The sequence below is a fragment of the Coturnix japonica genome, chromosome 1, assembly GCF_054131305.1.
Source record: "Coturnix japonica strain WE chromosome 1, WE-NBRP24, whole genome shotgun sequence".
NCBI lineage: Eukaryota > Metazoa > Chordata > Aves > Galliformes > Phasianidae > Coturnix > Coturnix japonica.
The window spans coordinates 178,613,358-178,630,990 of NC_140663.1; the positions used below are offsets into that span (position 1 = coordinate 178,613,358).

At 46.4% G+C, this 17,633-nt stretch overlaps 1 protein-coding gene across 1 annotated transcript in view; it reads right to left on the reverse strand.

Moving 5' to 3' along the window:
• Nucleotides 1-309: 309 nt before the first annotated feature.
• The window catches only part of MAP6 (microtubule associated protein 6), a 32,014-nt gene continuing 14,690 nt past the window's right edge, over nucleotides 310-17,633 (reverse strand). Inside the window, exons 2-4 of the mRNA XM_015852596.3 lie at nucleotides 12,882-13,095; nucleotides 11,656-11,852; nucleotides 310-488 (exon numbers count right to left, since the gene is read on the reverse strand). Coding sequence (XP_015708082.2) covers nucleotides 419-488; nucleotides 11,656-11,852; nucleotides 12,882-13,095 — 481 coding nt within the window. The 3' untranslated portion in view covers nucleotides 310-418. The remainder of the gene's footprint in view (nucleotides 489-11,655; nucleotides 11,853-12,881; nucleotides 13,096-17,633) is intronic.

Sequence of the window (17,633 nt, forward strand, 5' to 3'; positions counted from 1 at the left end):
ACATCCTGCAGAGCTTTCAGCCTTTGAAGGATTTTGGCAAGACCTGCTGATCTTCCCATCTGAACTTCCAGGGGAATGTCTGAAACCCAGAATGATTCTCCCATGAGTTATGGACATGAATCTGAGTTACCTGCTGCCCGTGTTAACCAGAGAGAACAATGAAACCAGTGCCATTCCACAGCTATGAATAAAGGGAGCATTGGACCCATTTTCTTTCTCTGACTTTACTGGTTATAAATCAAGGCACAGTCATGCTAACTGCATTATACAGATCCCGGTAACTTCTCAGTATTTGAGAGACAAGAGAAATTATCGTTCAGCTCTGCTCATCAGGTTTATTGTATGCCAACCAGACGATACACATTTCATGCAGACTATATGTTTGCTCCAACCGCCACTCGGAAGAAACTGCTCAACTTCACGTGCATTGCTCCTGCACTAAGGTACTTGGTTCTTGGTCTGTAGCACCAGTGATTTTTTCAGGGGTCCTGTAAGCAGAGAAAGAGCATCATTGCAAAGCTGTCAGAGCATCTGGATCATGTCCCACAGCAAAATGCCATCCCCGAGACGGAATTTGCCCCATGACTATTGACTCTACAGATCACTCCCCATGCAGCCCTGCATGTTTGGTATGTTCTCAAGACGGTTGGTGATCCTGGTCCTGGTCTCTGTAAGTAGATGTTTGAAAACCCACAGATGCTCATTACACTGAGAGGGCTGGAGCTTCTAATCCACTTAGGACCAGGATCAGGCTCACTCGTCAGCCATGAAAAATGCTTGCCAATTGATTATAACCTGCATCAAAAGAGCACCTCGCTGTAAAATTGTCTCACAAAGAAGCAGCTTGTTTCACTCTAGGTGGGTGGTGAAAGCCCTACAGAGCAGGGGAGCAAGGCCCTTGTGCTGCTCAGGAAGTACCCAGTGCCTGTTAAAACAGCAGATATAAAAGAAAGCAGAAGTAATGAGTCCTGAACCCCACCTGAGAACATCCCTCCTCCTCAGTGCCCCCAGAAGACACCAGGAGGTGGTGGTGACACCACGGTGTAGTTGGGATTAGCTCTGTCCCTGGGGTAAAATAGGAGGGATGCACCAACTTGATCATCAAGTTTCAGTTAAGCTACATATGCTATGGGTAAACTACAGCAAGTAAACATGAGGTGGAGCAAGAGAAGACGGCTCTGGATTTGGGGCGGATGCTGTCAGAAGTTTTGGATGGGTCTTGAAGGGAAGGATGGGTCATCTTGGAGAGAGTGGAGGGAGTGTAGAGGGAGACACAGAGAAAAAAAGACTGTGGGAAATAGGGAAACCTGTGTTTGCTGGAAAAGAGGATCTTCAGGGCTGAGGAGAGATGGGATGGATGGGGAAGGGTCTGTGAGGCTGAAGAAAGCAAATGGAGAAGCAGCAGAAACATGTTCAGCTTTAAGATGGTTGCTTGGCATGGTGGTTACATTAAAAGATTATGGAGTTAACCTGAGTTCCCCTCCCTGACCTTGGGTTTGTGTAGGGAGCAACCCCAGTCCTGAGCTTAAAGCAGGGAAGGAGAGGATGACACCAGGGCCAAGAGAACAGTGATCATCTCCTTGGCCAACAAGACCTGCAACCCAGATGCGAGACCAACGCGCCCGTGTGAGCTCATGGGACTGCACAGCGTGCAGAGCTCCTGCAGGGCAGCTCTCACTCCAGTACTCACCCTCATCCTGCCCTTCGTGCTTACACTGCAGAGACTTCTGTTGCCAGATGCTGTTGGCAGAGGCCAGCAATGCCTTTTCCCAGAGTAACCAGTAGGCACTGTTTGGAGGCAGCTTGTGTAGGAATGTTCTTACCAAGTCCTTCCAGCCTACAGGTTCCCATGACTGGGAATTAGGTGAACCCAGCACCCTAGAGGAAGGGATTAGGGAAAAAAAAGGAGGGCAACTCTTTGGAAAGCTGTCCAAAGCCTGCATATCCTCTCCAGTAGTCAACATGTCCAAGGGCACGGGCAGACCCAAGGCTGTCAGCAGCTGTTCCCAGGAATAAAGCAGGTATTCACACTGACAGTCAATGATGATGGCCCAATGAAGCCAGAGCTCAGGTCTTCCTGTGCCCATGCTCATATGATGCTCCACAGTGCAACAGATCAGTGCCAAATTAATCCCAACTCTTCCCTTTGCTTCTTGTTCAACCCTGACCGAGTTGTCTGAGGAATTCACCCTTCTCAGAGGCAGCCAGGAAAGCTGTTGCATGCTGTACATGTCTGCAGGATGGCTACTGCTCCATGGTAATCTCTTGGCTTATTTCCAATGAGTTTGTGCATCCTTCAGCCACGTAACTGGAGGAGAAAGAGGCTGAGCCCCAGCCCCAGCCCCCGCCTTCTTCTTTGTTTGCACTGAATGCGTATAATAGTATGATTGCAAAGCTCATTCAGAACCTGCTTTAAACTGGAAGGAATGTAGCAGGGGGAGGAAATTACATTAATTTCCCTAGGAATTGGCATGCAGAGACAACACAGCACTGCACAGCCTCTCACCAGGAGGAGAGAATCCAGCCCTGGATACCAGTGTTGGGAAAAGCACGGTGGGAGGATGCAAACGGGTGGGTTGAAAAGAAGCTTGATACAACAAATCTTAGCACACAAGCAGCAACATTTACAACTGATCTTTGACTTTGCCAAGTGAGAGAGTGGTCTGAAGACCCTCACACCAATGAGGACCATCCATGTCAAACTGGTGAAATCCATTTGTGTAGGAGAGGTTAATTATGGGATGTGACTGGGTCAAAAATGGACATGGATTGGAGATGACACTGTTATTCAGATTACAGCCAAGAGATAGAGATGAAGAGAGAGCACAAGAAATCCAGCAGGGGTTGGTTTCCCAGAGGCAGCAGCGATGTCTGGAGAGCTGTTTCTCATCCCATGAAGGACTGCGCTCTTTCGATTTGAGATCCAAACCAGCTTCCAATGATGGTGACCCCAGCAGTTATCCTGTTGGTCACAGATGTGGAGGACCTGCTCCTGGCTCGTCCCTATTTCTCCCTATATTTGAGACTCTGTGTTTTGGTAACCTCATATCAAATCAGGGCTGGAGATGATGTTAATCCACAGCTGAAAAATTACTTTAACTCAAAGCATTTAAACTATGTGATAGCTGCAATGAGCCCATACAGAATCACAGAATGCTTGAAGTAGGAAATGACCAGAAAGGTCATTTGGTCCAACAGAGCCAGCTCCAGGCACGTGAGAAATTAGAAGCTGCCTTCAAGAGCAAATAGAGGAGATCCTCTACTTGTGTCTCAGGAACAGCAGCACAGCTCCAGGCATGTCTATATATATGTATATGTCTATGAAGTCTGATGTCAAAGGGATATTTTCTGCAAAGAACTAAGAGAAATCTGCCTCTTCTTTCCCAGATAACTGACTTTCTATTTAAGGCCTTTGTCCAATAGAACAGCATTCATGGTGCCTGGAAGATAAGAATAAATCAGCTCCTTGCCAAACGTTTTGACAGTGAGGTTAGAGAACGTGGAAAATCACTTCTTCTGAATGCTTTATTACACTTTGTGCAACAAAGTTTGCTTTCTGTGATAAAAGAGACAGAAATAAGTCTTCTTTGTCGTGGGAAACAGCCATAGCATTGTACTCAATAATGGCCTCAGCTACATTCCTTGGAAAGGGCCACAGCATCAGGTAGTGAGAGATGAAGCTCTAAGTCAAAGCAAGCAAACGAACAATTTCAGCATGGATCCAGATCTAACCTAGAGGATTGCTCCAGAACTTGGTCCCCTTTTGTAGTTAAAAGTAGGAGCCTGGAGGCAGAGGAGGCACTATGAAAGTACAGCAGTAGTGTGCAGACATGGGAGGCACTACCAAGAACAAGCGATCCTCTTTCTTTCTGTTCCCATTCTGTATGTATCCCAAAATCCCCAAGGCTTGGGGAAGTCAAGCACAAAACAGCTGCAGGTCCCACTTGTCCTCAATGAAATCTCCAGGCTTCAATTGTGCTCCTGCTGTACTCACAGGCTGAAGGGACCATGGATCCAACACTGGCCTGGGATGGAAGGAGCTGATGTTCAAGGCATCTTCTGGTCCTCAAGAAGCCTCCTGTGCATCCATCTCTGAAACGTCTGCTGCTGCTCAGCCAGCTTCTCTTTCTTCCCCTGAGAGCTATATCTGCTCGGCTTTCCACTTCTGCTCACTGCTTTCTATATCATGCTGGGAAACATTTCCTTTTGCATCAGCTTCTCTTGATCTACAGAAAAAAAATGTATTTGCTTAACATCAGCTTCTTCTGCTCTGAGCTTCTCCCTTGTCTTCCCAGGCTGTTGCATTTGTTGTGTCACCTGCCAGCCCAGGACATCACTGCACAGTGCTGAAGAAAAGCCAAACTCTTATCAGATGCACCAAAACTGAAAAGGACAGGAAGTAAAGGTGCCCTGAACACGATGGGCTCCCAAATAGACAACAGAACTTGTCACTGTGTCTGTAAAATAATAATAATAAGGGTATCACAGCAGAAAAGATGAGCAGAGCCATCCCAAAAGCCTACAGATAAAGCTGCTGTAGCAAGATCAACTGCTGAACTGGGCACAAGGACAGACAAAATGCACGGCAGACACAGCTACTGAAGCCACACCAAGAAATGAGGAAGGGCAGCCGGTTGGTGAGGTATTGTTTATTCCAAGCAGAGCACGTTACTGCACAGTACAGCAAAGAAAAAGGCTTACAGACCAAAAGAGATGAGACCAAACATGAGACAGCAATAACTTGGGAAGGATGGAAGGAGAAGGTTCCTGGTGAAGCTGGGTATTTAGGAAGCCCTGGAGGAAAGAGGATCTGGAAGTGGCGGAGAGCAAAGGGTTGGGGAAGCTGTTGTAGGACAGACAGTGAAAAGACGAAGGGAAAATAGAATCATAGAATCATTAAGATTGGAAAAGACCTGTAAGGTCATCAGTTCCAATCATTAATCCAGCACTGCCATCCACCACCAAACCTTGCCCCCAAGCACCACATCTACATCTTACAAACGCCTCCAAGGATGGAGACTTCACTACTTCCCTTGGGCAGCCCATTCCAGAGCTTCAAAGGACCACTGGATTGGACACTCACTGCCCCAAAGCACTGATCCTTTAAAGGTGCCTGCTGGTTGTATCACAGCTGACAGATCTTTTGGAACACAGCAAGGTGGCCACAGCCAGATTGGTCCTCAGTTGGGTAATAAATCCTGAGCCAGGCTCAGGAGCACGTCAGACCCACAACCATGGACTGTTTTTAGGATAGATTATCTTGTCCATTGGGTACTGGCACCATCAAGTGCTCCTGGGTGCTGCTTGGTTATCTGGGGCAGGCCTTCCTGCCTCTGTGTGATGAGCTCCTCCCTACCATGTCCCATGGAGGATGGTACCCAAACCCCAGAGCTAGGAAAGGCACATAGGTCTCTGACTCCCAAAGAAATATGGGGAGAGCTGTTTTTTTCAGAAGGGTTTGGGATTGCAGCATGACTCAGGTTAGGGAAGGGAAGGAAGGGGAGGGAAGGCTGATGACAATAAGAGGAGTTTGGAAATGTTTCCCCTTTTCCATCTCTCACTCAATAAACCGTTGACATTGAGGGAATGGTTACGATGCCTCTGTGCTCTCACACACCCCTGAGGTCCATCACTGCTCCTCATCCATCAATTTTCTGGCAGCTGGTCCGTGCTGTTGGTTTCTATGGAGCAGACATCCTGCAGGGAGAACTGGCATTTTAGTGAGCATGAAGATGCCTTCCATCTATTAAAGGGCTTCCTTTTTATCTTTGGGCTCACATCTCCTCCACGTGACAGCCCTTATTATTAGGGAGCTGTTTTCAGGGTATCCTGCAACAGAAAATAACATTGGTCACAAGCAATCTCCCCACTCCACAGAAAATGTCCAGGCCTGAAGTGCTCAGAGCTGTGTGGGAGCAGACCCAGCCACATCAGAGGAATCACTTCCCACCCAGAAAGCTCACGTGAATAAGGGCAATAATAGGCTGTTAAAACCCCAATGGGATTAAACTTACCAAGAGAGCTGAAGTCGGTGTCTGCACATCACCATATATTGCAATAATGCAGAAAATCTTTAAGATGTTCTTAGAGCTGAACACGGTCATGTCTTCACAGTCACACCAGGGAATTCCTTTCTTTACTTCTCTTCTTCATCCAATGTCGATGTGCTGTTGGGATTGGTGGTTACTCCCTGGCTGCCCAGAGGTACCAGCTGTGGCAGAGACATTTTCCTAAAAGGTCACTGCAGTGGCACAGCTCTAAAAGAACCCGAAATCCAAAGGACACTGAGAAACAAGAGGCTGCGTTGGTACAAGGGCTGACACATCAGCAGATGAAACATCCCTGCTCATCCTTTGACCTCGGTCAAATCTTTAGTAACTCATTCCCAGCACTTTGTAGTGATACCAACACTACAACCTTACAACAGCCTTTGCAGACTGGTGGGCAGTGCCAGTCACTAACGACATGGCAAAGATTAATGAGTTAGATGGCAGATGTGAATGTAGACAGGGATGACTGAAGAACAGGGATCCTAGGTCTCCATCATCAACCCTATCAGTCCTTGTCTCCTAGCAAAGCATCCTGCCCTCCAGGTGCAGGCTTGGTGACGACAAGCAAGTTCAAAGAGCAACAGGGCAGCGAGGGCACTTTTTACAGTACTGATTGTGGGTGGCTGTGTGGGACCAGGTGGATCACATATCCATGCTCTACTTTGCATCTTGGTGGAAACATTTTGGCCAACATAGACATTCACAGACAAGCCCCATCAATGACCAGCCTCTAAATGTGAACGTTTTCTCCAGTTCCAGCTATGGAGGGATGAAATGATGAATCTCAGGACCTACAGCTTGACTGAAATGCTCCAGAACTCATGTAGGTATGCATGATAGATGAGCGGATGAAGCTGGTGGAGAAGGGAGAGGGAAGGCATGTTGATACAGCACGACATCAGAAAACAGCATGTAGTCACAGGTAGAACGGAGTCAGAGGATGGCTTGTAAACCAGAGAGAGATGGAAAATAGCACCCAGAAACAGAAATACGATAAAGAGTTGGTGCTCCATGGAAGACAGCAGTGCAATGCTGGAGGAGAGATTTCAAGAGACAGCCCCAAAGCAGAGAATTATTCCCAGGTGAGTGGGGATGTTATTGGGATATCCACTGAAAGAGAAAACATGGCTAAAAATAAAAACTGCAGGTAGGAGCTTACAGGTAAGGGAAAAAAAATAGATGAATCTAAGAGCAGACTTCACCATTTGAAACCGAGCTGCACCCTCAGTCCTGTTTTCCTCTCAGTCAACACTTTATCCATACAGTCAGCACTGCCATTTGTACACCCATCAGCACTTTGCATTTCCATAGAGGCTGCCAAGTGCCTGACCAGAGGTGGCTAGGCTTGTCATATGCTGACAGGGCTCAACCCAAGCATTTCCCATCGCCTTCCAGCAAGGACTTAAGCCTTTCAGCCCCTTATGGGTCCTTCAGGTGGTCTGGGGCACTAGCAAAAGCTGTAGGCAGTTGGGAAGAGGCAAGTCATTAAATCCCACACGGCCACAGCATCTCCCCTCCCTCCAGCTCCTGGTGGTTTCTGCTCCCTGATGCAATGCAATGCGGACACAAGCGTGCATGTGCGGCACTCACCAAACAAACCCTCTGCTCGACACGCCATGGGTACAGAGAAAATGAAAGCAAACTACCTGCTCCGTCCACACGACTTCACTGTCCATCTTCACCCTTGCAAACGTTTAGCTCTTGGGTCAGGCTAGGCTGAGGGTAGCAGCTTTCTAAAGGGAGCCAGGCTGCAACAGCTCAGTTGTCCCTATGGCAGGCATGGAAGTGGCGGCTCTAGCAACACAAATCTGATTATGGTTGGAAGGGTATTTCACTTAACTGTGCTTCTTATTGAGAAAACAAGATCAAGGAGGTGGTATTTGTCTTTAGCATTTATTTATCATTGGAAAAAAAAAACCCTTTGAGCAAGCAAAGATCACAAGCACGTCACAATCAATTGGCTATACATTAATTTGTGTGTGTGTGTGTGTGTGTGTCATTCTCATACGAACAGCAAGAATGAAAAAGCACCACGAGGAGGTGTGCTTCACACGTTACAAGAGACAATCTGTGATACGCAACCAAACCCAGGCCACAAAATATTAATTAGACACTTCCTATCTGCCTCCAAGAGGCAAGAGTTTGTGGAATTCATGGGAGCCATGTTTTCTCAGCAGATGCGTTGCAAATGAAGAAGCAGGTGATCGGTGTGCAAAGCAGTCAGAAAACAGGAGCTCAGTAAGCAATTAGCACCATTTTGCAGAAAAGGAGTAACAGTACAATACAGTGAAAATGAGAAAGCAAGCAACCGACAGCATAGGAACTTTCACAGGGTAGAAAGCATGACATTGGGTTCTTTGTCTTTTTACAAGGAAAGCAAAACATATTACAAGTTAGCGGTGAAACAGAATCAGCATCGTGGTAGCTGGAAACACAGAACAGCAGAGCACTCTTTCCCCATGGGATTGACAAGCTCAGAGTCCAAAGTGAACTTGAAACGGCAGAGATTTGGTCTCGCTTCTGATAAACCTGAGTGGGTCGGATGGGTGTGAAGTCAGCGGAAGGTTGAGCAATGTGGGATTTCAGCCTGAGGCCTGACTGCTGCTGTTCCTGGCATTGAACGTACAGCTAAACTCTGTTCTCAGATGTGTGCTAAAGACCTGGGAGCAACGGCCAGAATTTATAGCTCCACTCTGTGGCTATCGGAGATGGAGGCCCTGAGAGTCTCTCAGTTTAATTCTGTAATAATGGAAGCCTTCCAAGGGTCGTTCATCCCACCCAAAGAGGTGTCCAGAGCACGTGGATCAATGGCTCTTGGAAGGTGTCTCCACTGCAGGAGCTCTGGCTGGCTATCCCTTCACATCTAGCTTTGTAGTTGGATGCCACCCAAACCATCATGTATTAAAAAAACATGAGGCCATATTCTGACCACTCGCTGTGCATATTTAATGCAAACACCACGATGGATGCTGTTTATTGTGAAGAAATAAACCTGAAGACCAGGATATCAAGCAGTTGATCCAGACCGTGGATATGTTTGCAGTAGGTGGTCTGAGCATGGCTCTTACTGACATTCCTTTGGGCAAAATTTGGTCCCCGTTGAATCAAGGGGTAAGTTTGCATTGAATTCAAATCAAAGTGGTGGTAGCTGCACTATTTCTTCCAATGTGACACTCAGGGACAAAAAATGGTTTTGCATGGTCTTTTCTTATGGCGTGGTGGGCTATTGATGACTGTCTACATGCTTTCCTGACATTTTCTGCCTGCTGTGACACGTCATCTTCACAGCTGTTGCTACATCCTGAGACAAGAATGGACTTTATTGTAGAGTTTGAAGATCTAAATGTGAGCATCTAAATGCCAGGAAACCACACAGAGCCCTGGAAGCTCGGGCTCCTCTGTCCAGCTGTCCCTAATGTGATGGGTTGGGAAGGGCTGAGGAAAGCACTCCCCTCTGCAAGCTCAATGCAAGCCTTTTGCTGAGCTGCTCTGCAGGCAGAGCTGAGCTTTGCGCTCCAGCAGTGCTGTGGGGGATTCTGAGCATTCAGAAAAGCAATGGCCGCTATGGACAGGTCAGCATCTCCATGGAGCATGCACATCAAAAATGCATTACATTCGCAAAGATTTCCACAGTTTTACTTCCTGGAGGATTTCCCTGGTTTCCTCCTAAATATCGGAGGCTTAAATATATATATTTCTATATATGAATATATATTTTCCACATACACAACCTGACTAGCTCATAGCACACAGTTCTAACACAGCTAAGCTTGGAAATACACCACTGAATTCAGAAAACTACACTTACTTATACTCAAAGCTTCAGGCTGTTAGCGCAAGGCAAACAGGACACATCACACAATACACTGAACTTGGCATTTATTCATTACTAAGGCCAGCAAATGTCACTATCTGTATACCACAGAGCTTACCTCCTCCTTGGAAACTTTCTCTCAGCCTCGTAGCCCATCACTCTCACACGTGCTTCCAAAAGATCCAATTCTAATGGGGTGAGATTGCAAAACTGAGACTCTTTACCTTCTCAGCCCATTTCTTTCCCTACTGGATAGTTTCACATCTCTAATATATCCTAGCAGACTTTCCTCACTCCAACATCTCTACTGCAACACAATTCTGAAATTCCTCTATCACCGCCCTGCCCCCCTTCCCATCCCTCTCTATTTGTTCTTCCCAATTGTCTGCTCTATGAAAGCTTCTGCATGGAAACGTAGAACTGCAAAAACAAAGAATGACCGTGCATCTCGACTTGCACCCTCTCTGTGCAGTTGCCACGGGAGAGTTTCACAGCTCAGCTTGATCAGATCAGAGTTAATCCGGATATAATTAGGACCAAATCCAAGAGTTACGCATGCAGATTTGGATTGGGACCACACCTCATCCGGCTCCCAATGGCTCTACGACCCAAATTCTGGATTGTGCTAAGTCTGGCCCACCAGAATTACTTCATACTCACTAACAAATGGTCCCGCTCTGCATGCAGCTTCCACACTAGCCTTGCTGGGAACAGTAAATAGCACTAAAAACCTGAGATCCTGCTTGAAGGCACTCTGAGGATCCCAGTAACTGGTTTATGGTCCTGGTAGGTTGCTTGCAAGCCAACATGAGCTCCAACAGCCAGAGTCAAAATAACAGAGTCTGTTGGCTCCAGCTAACCTTGGAGAGTCATTCCTTTCTACCCTTTGGAAAGCCACATCTGCAAACGAAACCTTGTTCTGGAATTTAGCTCTGCCTACTGGCACTCCAGAAGTAAAGAAAACAGACCAAGATACAAAACAAACCAGAGACAATCAAAAAGATGCACATCCTAAGCTAAACAATTGGGAAGAACTGCCTGCAGGTAACCTGGTCTGACCAGCCACACACTTGGGAAGTCTCCAACTGACCTCCACGCCTTCCCTCACTCCTATCTTGTATCAAGGCCTTCAAGTGATTCTGATGAGCAAAGCTGCCCTGATGCAACATCTACCACAGCTATACCAGGGGATAATTTGGCCCTTTATTTGCAATGGGATTTCCTTCCCCATTGCTGGAGCAAAATTCCAACTAGTGTCAGCAGGAGAAATGGCTCTTGGCCATGTCACCAGTTCTAATGGACTGACGGCAAATCCACAGGTCCTCTCCATGTTCAAAGGCCTGCTGACACCAGTGGGAGATGACCAAGCCTAACCCCAAAAAGGGCCTTGTGGGATGAGAGCACAGCCCCTTGGCAGCACGATGGGCACTGAAGGACCAAGGGCAGGGACAGGCTGTTGCACACAATGGCGGCTGACCCATAACCTCCCTCTCCTACAATCCTCATGCATTCCCACATCCCTCCTGCGCTCATCCTCACTCTGTGCAGAGCCGTGTTGTGCAGGCAAAGCAGAACAACCTGACCTCAGAAACAAGGATTCGCTAATCCTCCTTGGAAATAAAACAGAAAAGCTTCTAATACAGTCAGAACAAAAAGCAGATTAGAAGCCTCTAATTAATTTTGTGGCCTTTATTTAATCAAAGGAAAAAGAAAAAGAAAAAAAAAAAAAGAAAAGGAAAGGAAGAAGGAAAAGAAAAAAAGAGAAAGAAAGGAAAGTGCAGTGACATTTACTCTTTTGCCTCAGCCAGTTTATTGTTCATCTCTTTACTTTTCTCCTTGTCCTCTGGCTTTGTTGTGTTGGAGGTCTCGGCGCTCTTTTTCTTGGCAGCCCGTCCAGATGCAATCTGCTTGTCTTTGGCCTTTTTCAGGGGTTTATGGCTTGTTGTGGTCTTTTTTGGTTTGGAAGGCTTTACGCTAGGCTTTTCCACCTGCATGGAGGGTGACATGCCAAACAACACAGAGACAAAGAGAGAGGGAGAGAGAGACACAGGGACAGGTGGAAAATAGGATTTAGTCGAGAGCCATAGGGAATGCTGTTTATCTATTCAGCTATGCCCTGCCATGAAGGGAGGAGAGCAGCTCTCTGACTTCAGGAGGGCTTTGTAAGCCCAAAAGGGGCTGTTTCTCTGGGTTGAAAGCCAAAATACAATGCTCAGGCCAAAGAGGCAGGTACAAACCCAAGTTACCTGGGGATATTGGGGTGCGGGACACTGAGTGGTGTCTGAGCGAAGTCTACAGCAGTGTCCTGCATCCACCTGTTTCTACAGCCCCCAAAGTAGGGGAGATTACTTCAAAAAGAAGAAGGAACAGAAGTTTTAAGCTCTTCCATGCTGGCCTTGCTGTCCCACCAAGACCTCACAAATCCAAGCAGTTACAAACTGTGGGAAGGAAAATGATCCCAGGCTAAAAACTGAATCCAATTACAGTCAAAACCTCTGACACTTGGAGAAAACAGAGGCTGGGTGAGATTTCAGCCTAAGCCCTCCTTGACACACCCTCCATCTAACCAAAGCACAAAGGGCTTAACGCCAGGATCCGTGAAGCTCTCAGTGTTAACTGCAGATGAAGATCTGGCTCTCACCAGGTTGTACCTGGGATAAAGTGTAACATGATGTGTCAATAGCTTTAAAGGGAAAAAGAGAAAGCCATCTAGATTAATGACCTGGGAAATAACAAAGCCAAATACAGCTCATATGGGCCCTACCCTCACTTTCGTCCAGTTCTGATTCCAAAGTACATCAACTGGCCTAGAACCCAGCCACAGAACTAGCTGACCTTTAATGTCCCTTCCAACCTAAACCATTCTCAGCCAGCCCTGAGGATGCACCCATTGGACAGAAATGGAGATACCACATAAGAGGAACAAACACAAGCGGTGCTCAGCCCAACCTTACTGTGTTGGACATGTCCTACCAGGAGCAGGGGTGGCCCTGGGGCCCTTCTGATGTGTTCCTCACCTTTGGAGGTTCTTTGTAAGGTTCACTGTAGAGAGTGCGTATCCTTCTGCGCTCCAGGAATTTGTTATCAGCTGGAGCAGGCTTACTGGTTTCCCCCTTGAACTGAGCGCTGTAACTGGTTTCATGGGTCATTTTCTCATCTGGAGGCTTGTACTGAGCCTTTGCTTTTATAGCCTTCACGGGCTTGACGTCTATCCAAGGTCTGAACTCGTTTCTGAAGATCGAGAAAGAAAAGGTTTCATGAGTCAATGCAAGGGAGGAGCAACAGTGGTGTGGGAACACAATCTGCTGCTCAGCAAGGTCTAATGGAAGGGGTTTTGCCCTTACAGATTTCATTACATTAGGCAAAAATGAAATGAATTCCAGAGTTACTGAAAAAAATGAGTCCTTCATTTCCTTTGGATGGAGCTGCAGCTTTCTGAAAACAAAACTAAACAAAAACCAAAACACATTTCGAAGGTATTTCGAATCTGCTGGACACATTCTGATCCCCATCTTTCTCTTGCATTTTCCCAGCAGAGCACCACCATCTTTGTGGTTTTGAAGCAAACCATTTCATTTTGTCTCTAAAATCTGCCATTCATCAGAGAATGGAGATGGAGAAGCTCCAGTGTGCTGCTGCCTTAGATAGGCTGTGCAAAGACACCAAATCATCACAGAAATCATAGAACCATAGAATGGCCTGGGTTGAAAAGGACCACAACGATCATATTGTTTCAACCCCCTGCTATAAAACAGGGTCACCAACCATCAGACCAGGCTGCCCAGAGCCACATCCAGCCCGGGCATGGTCCCTTTAGATCCTGAAGACTCCAGCACAAGCTCCAGGAGTTATTCCAAAAGCAGTGGTAGAAACCCTCTGCAAAGAGGTGATTTTCCTTTGGAGAACAAAGCTCTGTTCTTAACGTTGTGACCTCTGAGGCAAGGGTGTGGGGGGTTGCAGACCCCATCCCTTCCATATAGCTGCCCCATAGGATGCATCACCAAGCCCCATCTCAGGGTACTGCATCCCTGCCAGTCAGTCCTTCCCTTAACAGCTTTGAGCATCTTAATCAGCTTTGACAAAATCTGACAAATGGTCCCGAAGATGCTCAGCTTTTACTTTTATTAAAGTCAGCAGCTGGGCTGAGGCCAAAGGCTCAGGAAAAGCTTTAATACACGAACATTCCTCCTTCAATTAATGGAATGCCTGCATTACGGTCTCACCACATCTGCAGGATGACTACATCCTTGTATCTAACACAGACACAAAGTCTGCAGAGCCCAGAGAACCGTTCCTATGCCAGAGGTGGGAGATTGCCTTAGGGTGACCTGCATGGCTCCTTGGGCTCATTTAGACAGCTATATTGATGAACCAAATTCCACGTCTATCTCTCCACCCTTCCTTAGTGTTGATTCCAGATACATCTATTTTTTTCCCTCAATTTCTTCACATCTCTTCCCAGTCTGTTACTGCTAAGCCCTTCCTGAGCTTGGATAATAGTGCCACAGGGCCACAGACACTGCCTGCATGAAGGATGCTATTCTTCATGGAGTTGTGTTGCACTGAACAGGAACACATGAATGGGCTCATCTGTGTCCCCACGGCTGCCATTCACCAAATGTCACCCATTCATCTACAGATAACCCTCTGCAGCCCATTGTTAAAATATCTCTTCCAAACAAAGGCTTGATTAAAAAATGATAGGAAACATCTTTAAAGAGCTGGATTAAAGATGTGGTTTTACTGATAAAGTCCAGCTGCAGCTCGTAAAGAAGACAGTAAGCTTCTTCCTAAGACCCACTTTTGGTCCATAAGTAGATTACATTTTCAATTGCTTTTAAAGGAAACAAAATCATACAACATTTCTCCACGTTCAAGTCTGTCTGTCACTCATCTCCCTTCCCAGCAACTCCTGAACCCACTCTATCTTTTCAATTGTATTTGCAGCAGAAAACCCAAATGTGAAAATGACAATACACTGCATTACAATGAACAGAGGGAACATCCAAATGGTGTTCTTCAGCTGAGGGAATGCCAGGCAAAATTCATTTTCCTACCCATTCTCAGGCCACAAATAGGTGGTCAACCAACCCACGCCTACCAACAAGCCAACCAGTAAACCTGAGCTATCGCTTATTGCATCCAACAAATGGATAAGAGACAAAGGATGGGGGCAGCAGTTCCATGCACACAGGGGTTGGAGCCTAAAGGTGGAAGACAAGGCAGGATTTATTCATTCTGCTGCTCACAGAAAGCTTGGAAGCAGCGTGACCGTGTTTGTTACCACAGAGTCTGGTATCCTCATTATGCACAGCATTATGCAAACACACAGAAAGAGACGAATGCTCCCGGAAAGCCCAAAATCTCTATAGACGAGACAGACACATGGGGTGGGAATAAGGGCTGCCAAAATGCTAAAGCAAGAGCTCAAGCATAGAGCTGAGCTGTGATGTCTGCAGAGCTACAACCAATATTACTACTGCCAATCACAACCAATCACATAACCACAGAATACCCCAAGTCAGAAGGGACCCACAGGGATCACGGAGCACAACCCCTGCCCCACACAGCATCCACAGCCCCCACCCTATGGCTGACAGTGGTGTCCCAATGCTCCCTGAGCTCTGGCAGATCGGGACTGTGAAGAGTCTAAAAGAGCACAGAGCTCAGACTTAAAGTTCACCTACACCTTAAGGAAATCCCTTTGCTCACACTGCATGATGAGACATGAGTATGGGCTGGGGTCAGTGTGGCCATACCCAACACCCCCAGTTCTGCTTTCTTTATCTTTGTTGCTCCTCGTTTTTTGGAGGAAGGTTTGAAGCATCGCTATCTCTGCACAGCATGAAGGGGATGAGCTGAAACAGCAGCAAAATCCAGGTCCCCTGATTTTCTGCCCAGCTCTGAGCCTTGTAAAGAATAATCAGAATTAATCAGGAACTCAATGCTGACCTCAAATGGAAATCGAAATTAAACTCATCAGCAAAAAGAAAGATGAGACATTAGATGAACTCTTGTAAACCAAATGCAGCAGGAAAAACTCCAGCGAGGATAATGGGAGTTTAACCATCTCAGGACGAGAAGGCAACCTTGCAAATCAGTGGGTGCAGATCATCTCAGGGGATGGCAGCAGCTGGGGAGGTGATTGGTGGCTCCCAGCAAAAGGAGGGGAAACAGGGTCAGGTTCAACCACTTCAAAAAGGACTTTAAGGAGAGGTTCCAAATCAGCCCACAATGCCAAACGAATTCTGTTGATGGCAGTTTTATTGGCGCTGACCCAACCTGATTCCCTCCTCCCAGTGTGCAAGTAGGAAACATCCAATGGCACAAGCCAAGGAGATGGGGAACTTCCCCAAGGGGAGAACTCCAGCTTAATCTGGAAAATGGCAGCTCAACCCCAGATGGAAAACAGTCCAATTTTCCACTGAAAAACAAAATTCCTTTACAAAACGTTTGTCCTGAAAGGCTCAATTCACTCTAAAAACAAATGTTAACTTTCTTTTTCAGTCTCTTTAGTTCTCTTCCATCCCTTTTGTTTGGCTCATCCTGATCACGGTGACATGAAATGACAATAGATACCAATATGAAAGTAAAGTGCTTCAGAAGGAATACTTCAGAACATCACATTTCTCTTTAAGATTCATCTAAATTTAAAAAGAAAAAAGAAATAAGTGAAAAAAAATATACATTTTGGCCAAATTAAGTACTGAATTATTCTGGGATTCTCAATCTTGCCTTTCTCAAATGATTTCTCCCAAGAGACTTCCAGCTCCCTTCCTTTCTCTTAACATAGGAAAAGAATATCCATTGGAGTGAAGCAGTGGGAAACCTACAAACAAGGACAATGCCTGGTCAGCCCCTGGAACACACAGCTAAAGAATGTCGCCAAAGTGCAGCAGATGGTGAGGTTTAATTAAGTCCTGGCTGCATAGATGGACTTTGAGAATATTTAGAGTTATCAAAGGAAATTTCAGCAACATGTTCATACAATCATGGGACCATCAAGGTTGGAAACATCCTCCAAGATCCCCAAGCCCAACCCGACCCCACTGTACCCACTGTTAACGTCCCTAAGGCACCAAGTCTGCAGCTCTTATGTGTGTGCTTAAAGACAGCTTTATCCTAATGCCCACGCTATTATTTTGTACACAATAATTCACTGTAAAGCTGCGCTGGGAGCTGTGAATGGTGCCATGAAGTTCCTGGTGCCCGAGGAGGGGTGAAAATCCATATATCCCTGGGTAAAGCTTGTCACGTACAGCACTGGTATAGAAGAGAGGGATGTGCTGAGCCTCCAACAACTTCAATGCTGGCTGAAGCAGGCTGTGAGCAAGACATGATTAATGAAAGGGATGAAGTCAAGTCTTCTGGCAGAACAGAACCATGCTGCAATCCATTTATGAAAGCTGCTTGAATCAGCAGCCTACAAATCATGGATATTGCACTGCCCGAGGGCCCATAGCATGGTTTTCCAAGGATGCAGAATTATTGCTCGTGTTCAAAATGTCCCAAATATATGACTGAAGGGGATAGTGAACATTGCGAAGGGCCAAGAAGCTAAAAGAGTCACAGAACTGCTGAAGACCAAATGCTAACAGCCCTGGCATTGCTCATGCCTTGAGATAGAGATGTCCAAGAGAGCTGATGACTTTCCGTAAGGAACAGTCAGTTCTGGGACACTGAATAACATGGAGAGGTCCATGTATGATAGAAAAGGGTGAACTGGACCTTAAATTCATAGCTGAGGGCACATCTGGGCACCCAAGGCC